We start from the raw sequence: 5282 nt of genomic DNA, 5'->3' as shown, positions 1-5282 counted from the left end.
GCCGGCAGCGCCCAGACTGGTTCTCTTGGCTTGGAGCTCAGAGCTGGCTCCAGTGCCCACGGATCCACAGATGTCCCACCTGCCTGGCCGGCTCCCCCGACTGGCCTCCAGGCCCACACACTGCCCCCTGCCCGTCTGTTGCCCAGAGCCCTGTTAAGACCATCGGGACCTCTGGACGGAGGAGCAGACAGTGCCTCAGGGGCAGGGAGGAGCTGGGGTTGGGTCCCATCTCTGCCAGGGATACCTTGGGCGAGTCACTGCACCTCTCTGGGCCCCAGGATCCCTCATCTGGTTTCGTGTTGGGGAGGCAGGTTGGGAGGTGCTACTTGGTGAACGCCAGGGGCATCAGCCCAGCAACCCTGCGAGGCACACACGTGTTACCATCCCTCCACCCTTGATTTATTCAGATGAGCCGACATGCTCGGAGTAGGGAGTTCCCTGCCTGAGTCCTGCAGCCATGAGGAAGTACAGCTGTTATTGCAAGTCAGGGTCTGTGAGGTCCCGCAGGGCAGGATGGGTCTTGCTCATCACTGTTCTCCAGCACCGAGCCCGGATCCATGCGCACAGTAGGCGCTCAGAGAGCTGCTGAGCACCTGGATCAGAGCCTTGACCCCCCCCCCCCAGGGACCCCATGAGTCCATAGCCCCCCGAGATCAGTGGAGCCCGTCCCTGCTCCCTCACAGAGGGGGCCCCTGCTGATGGGAGGGCACAGCTGCTCAGGGCACCAGGTGTGCTGTGCCCACCTGCCCAGCCTCCCCCAAGACAGGCTGACAGGCTGGGGGTCACACCAGCCTCCACTCAAACCCCAGGTCGACCCAGGCTGGTTTGTGACCTTGGACGAGGCATTCCTCCACCAGAGCCTGGTTTCTTCGGGACACTGATCCCTGCACTGCCTGCATCCCATCCCAGGAAGCCACTGCGAGGCCCGGGGAGCCGGGTGTGGGATGGGTGGGTGGAAAGGAGAGGGATGGTCCAGGTGGGCCACACTCCAGGCACCTGCCAACCATCTTTCCAGGGACAAGAAACACCTGTCGTTTGAACTACCTACTCACACTGAATGCGAGGATCCCCACCTGAGTGACCCTTGGACGAAAACCCTGTAACTGGGCCATCTGAGCTGGGCCCTCCAAACGCTCCCCAGGGGCTGGCTGTCCCAAGGGCCCCCCCTCGCCTCTGCCCACCCCATGGGACTGCCCAGACCCGGGGGGAACTCGGACGGCACCAGGTCCAGTCCTGGCCTTTAAGACAGGGCACCTGAGGCCGGTGTCCAGAGGGACCTGCTCCAAGTCCCCACTGAGTTCGCTCCTGAGCCCCTGCCTGGGGCCAGCCCCGGGCTGGGTGTGGGTCCCAGGGCTGAGTCTGACCCTGCCCGGCCCCCGGGGCTCCCAGCACTCCAGCCCTGCCTGACCCTCTCTGCTCCCTGCACACACTAGCCCAGGGGCTCGGCCGAGGGGCGCCTCCAGCCCTGCCTCCAGGGAAGGGAAGCCCCCCACCCCCACCCCGGGGCCCAGTCCTGTGCCCTCCCCTCCCCTCCCAGCTCTGAAGCCCCAGGTCGCCTTCCCCACAGCCACGCCCCACCCTCGCCTGACCAGGCAGCTACACTGTTCTGCCGACTCGCCCAGGACCCCTCCCGAGGGTGGGGAGCCCCCCCACCCTGCCCGGAGCTGCGGCCTCTGCTGTGGGTTCTCCCCACCGGGAGGGAAAGGCTCGGCGGCAGGTTTGGACCGACTCCCGGGCATCCTCTGTGTGCTCCCCACAGGCCGGCGCCATGGGCCCTGCCGCTTCAGCCCTGATCCGCAGCCGTGGGTGAGGGGGCCACGGGGGTCACGGGAGGACGGCCCCCCAGGAAGGAGCAGGGCAGAATTTAGGGGCACCCCACTTGGGGACTTGAGGTTGAAGGGGCTCAGTTCTGGGGGCCCAGGGCCAGGAAGCTTCCAAGGGAGTGCTTCTCAGGTCTGATGGGGGATGTGTCTGGCCTGTGCCTGTGAAGTGACCACGGGCCTGGGCCTGAGTCCACCTCCATGCGGGGCAGGAGGACAGCACCTCCTCACAGGGTTCACAGGGTACAGGAGAAAGGCCCGTGTGTGGGGGTTTTATGCAGAGCCTCCCACATATTAAGTGCCCAGCGAGTGGATGCCAGCTGATTCCTAATGCAGAAACCAAACTCTCAGCCTCCAGACTATTCATGTTGATTAATATGTTTTATTTGTCCCGTTGATGTATATTTAAAAAAAATTTAAATTTAGTCGCCAATGCTTGAATAATTCAGTTTAACATAAACTTCTTCCAACCTCTCTGTAAGAACGGGCACCTGGCCACCTTTCCACGTGGCAACATTCCACTGGGCCTCTGGATGGAACGTGGGATCCCTGGTTTACCACAGTCCCCACCACTCCCTATTGTCCACCAGCCCCAAGTTTGGGGCTCCTGGTCCAGCCTCACCTCTGTGGGTCACTGCCCTCCGGTGGCGCCTGGTGCCCACTTGGCCTCCCTCGTGGCACCCTCTGACCCACAGCCCCACTATGTGAACCTCCTTGCTGGGGGGATCTTTGGTATAATTATATTGGATTTGGGTTGGCCAGTGATGGATCTGAAATTATTATCTCATATGGTGGAAAAAAGTTTAAGATTTTAACTGCTGGCACCAGAAACCCACTGAGGGAGAGAAGCATCTTGTTTGAAGACTTTGGTGACTGTTGCTTAGGGTAGAGGCGGGAGCCCAGAGTTTGCAGGTGTCTGATGCCAGCATCCGGAGGGGAGTTGCTTCCATGAGAAAGGGGGGAATTGGTTGTTTTGTTTCTGAAGAAGAGGCATAGAGAGGAGGAAAAGGAGAGAGAGTGAGAGAGAAATGATGACAAAGGACGGGGCGGGGCGAGGCCAGGTGGCCTCATGGCCAGGTCAGGGTGGCCAAAGCCCATTTTGGGAACAGTGATGTGCCTTCCAAGGTCTGTCACAGGTATGTCTCCTCTCCTCCCACCTGGGGTCTGTTCGCTGCTGTGTTGTTAGGACAAGGTTTTTTGTGGAACTTAGAACATTGATGTGAGGGTGGCCTGGACTGTCTGGCGGCCCGTCTGGGAAGGAGGTGCCAGCAGCCAGGAGGGTGTTAGAACGGGACTCCCGGGACCTGGGGAAGTGCCTGGGGTGTCCAGAGATGGTGGCATTGGGGGTGGCTGGAGGAGGTGTGGAAGTGGGATAAACCATTTTGCTAGGAACTTGGTGGATAGAGAAGCCCCAGTCAATATCTGTCAAAACAAACACGGTCGCAGGTTTCCAGGATGAGACAGACTCGGGTGCTAAGAGGGAAGCATCTCCGAGCCTGGGTAACGGCTGAGCCGCTGGTTTATTTTGAGCTACCGGTGGTTGGAATGCCCAGGGCCGGGGCCGCGATGACCCGGAGGGGCCCCGGCTCAGGCTCGGGGCACGGAGACGGTGCACAGCAGGCCCGCCAGGAGGGCCAGGCCCAGCGCGGCCACGACGGCCAGCGCCGCGTCCCACCAGGGCCCCGGGTCGGCCCAGGTCGCCCGCAGGATCCAGCCGCAGCTGCCCAGCTCGGAGCCGCTGAGCTGCCCGAGCGCGCGGCCGGAGGCGGGGCCGGGGCCGGCACAGCGCACGCGCAGCAGCTCCGCGGGCGCGCGGTCCTCCAGCCAAAGGCGCAGGTACGTGACGCCGCAGTCGCAGCGCCAGGGGTTGTGCGCCACGTCGAGGCTCTGCAGCTGCGGCAGGTGGTCGAAGGCTCCCGGGGGCACTGAGCGCAGGCTGTTGTTGGCCAGCAGGAGGTGGCGCGTGTGTGCCGGGAGGGCGGGCATCACCGCAAGTCCCCGGCCCCCGCAGTCCACCAGCAGCCCCATGGTGTCCAGGGCGCGGCAGGCGCACGCGGCGGGGCAGTTCTCGGAGGCCTCGGCGGCCGCCCAGATCAAGAGCAGGGCAGCCCAGATGGACATCGGGCAGGACGGGCTGCGGGGACAGTGGCCGTGAGGTCCTGGCGGCCTGCACCCGACCCAAGGGCTGGTGGGACCCGACCGGACAAGGGACCACTCACCTCCCTCTCTGGCCGGGCTGTCTCCTCCGTGAAATGGGTGCTGGGATCAAGGAAGTGAAGCGTGCGGGGTCCAGGCCGGTTGACCCTCCCCGGATGGTCAGCAGGCAGGACCGTGACGGCTGCTGCGGTGGGAGCACGGAGCGGGCTTAGTCCTTCCTTGGGAAGAGGAAGGACCCTCCCGTCCTCTGGCAGAGACCCAGCCTCTACTCCACGGTGGGGGCAGCAGATGCCTGCTAAAGAATCCCAGGCCTGGTCCCGCCCCCGCCCCGAGGCCGGGGAGGGCCTCCCAGGCTGCTCCCAACACCCACCCTCAAGCCTTGGTCTGGCAGATGGTGTGCACGCCACAGACCACACCTCGGCCCACGGATTCCAAGTAGCTTGGCCCCAGCGGAGTGAACTCTCACAAGTGGTCTCTGGTGTGGAAGGCAGCTGGCTGAGGATGCTGACGGGGGAATAGGGAAGGGGACCCAGAAGGGGCTGAGCCTGGAAAGCTGTTGATCGAGGCTCATGCTTGGAGTTGGGAAATTGAGGCCCAGAGACGGAGAGTGACTTGTGCAGGGCTGCCCAGCGCTCCACGTCAGAGACCACATTGGCACTCAAGCCTCTGCTTTCTGCCTGGTTCAGTGCCCCTCCAGGACTCAGTGCGGGCTGTTTCCCCTCGCGAAGACAAGCTTCCGATGAACGTTTGTTGAGTAAACCAATGAATCTTGACTCAGCCAAGGACCTGGTGTCTCAGGGCGAACGCCTGCCCGTGCCCCCCACCCCCCAGGAGGGACAGAAGCTGGACTTGCCTGCCGGCCTCCTCTCTCCCTGCCCGGCCTGGTCCCACCGCCTCCACTGCCAGGGGCCCACACAGCGGGAGGTGGTGCTGGGGAGATGAGGGCCGCTTACCTTTCAGGCCTGCTGGCGGGGCGCCCCTTTCCCGGCCTGAGCTGTCCTGGCTGAGGCCACAGTGATCGCTCTGTGTGGGGCAGCCCTTGCCCGAGCAGAAGGAAGGAAATGGTGAAAACAGCCTGGCTTATCCCTGTGTGCAGCCCCCAGAGGGCCTATCTCCAGAGGTGGGGGCCCTCGGGGTCGCAGGGACTTGCGCACAGAACCGCAGGTCAAGCCCAGTTTATGGAAGGGTACAGTGCCTCTCACTGCACCGCCAGTGACCCATGATCCTCAGCGTGTGGGAGAACCAAGGGGGGCCCCGGTCCCAGAAGGTGTGCAAGGCTTCCAGGAGGAGGGTGCCGTTGCATCT

At 63.4% G+C, this 5282-nt stretch overlaps 1 protein-coding gene across 1 annotated transcript; it reads right to left on the bottom strand.

The window, feature by feature from the left end:
- Nucleotides 1-1908: 1908 nt before the first annotated feature.
- Nucleotides 1909-4806, bottom strand: GP9 (glycoprotein IX platelet). The gene is made up of 3 exons (XM_030759434.2): nucleotides 4348-4806; nucleotides 4040-4161; nucleotides 1909-3954 (listed from the first exon to the last, which is right to left on the bottom strand). The coding sequence occupies exons 1-3, from the start codon at nucleotides 4627-4629 to the stop codon at nucleotides 3408-3410; spliced, it is 951 nt and encodes a 316-aa protein (XP_030615294.2). The 5' UTR covers nucleotides 4630-4806; the 3' UTR covers nucleotides 1909-3407.
- Nucleotides 4807-5282: the final 476 nt, after the last annotated feature.

The sequence above is a fragment of the Delphinapterus leucas genome, chromosome 10, assembly GCF_059928025.1.
Source record: "Delphinapterus leucas isolate spDelLeu-1000000601 "Yukka" chromosome 10, BTC_Dleu_Yukka2, whole genome shotgun sequence".
NCBI classification, from domain to species: domain Eukaryota; kingdom Metazoa; phylum Chordata; class Mammalia; order Artiodactyla; family Monodontidae; genus Delphinapterus; species Delphinapterus leucas.
The sequence above is the reverse complement of the archived record's forward strand: the minus strand, read 5'-3'. Positions and strand labels throughout refer to the sequence as shown.

What these genes read in the sequence shown, in the direction of transcription:
- GP9 (XM_030759434.2), bottom strand. Translation starts at nt 4,629, where the DNA reads ATGTGGTCTCTGACGTGGAGCGCTGGGCAGCCCTGCACAAGTCACTCT. An exon ending in TGCCAGACCAAGGCTTGAGG is followed by an intron (nt 4,162 to 4,347) that starts GTGGGTGTTGGG and finishes CTCCCACCGCAG; the next exon opens with CAGCCGTCACGGTCCTGCCT. An exon ending in CAGCCCGGCCAGAGAGGGAG is followed by an intron (nt 3,955 to 4,039) that starts GTGAGTGGTCCC and finishes CTGTCCCCGCAG; the next exon opens with CCCGTCCTGCCCGATGTCCA.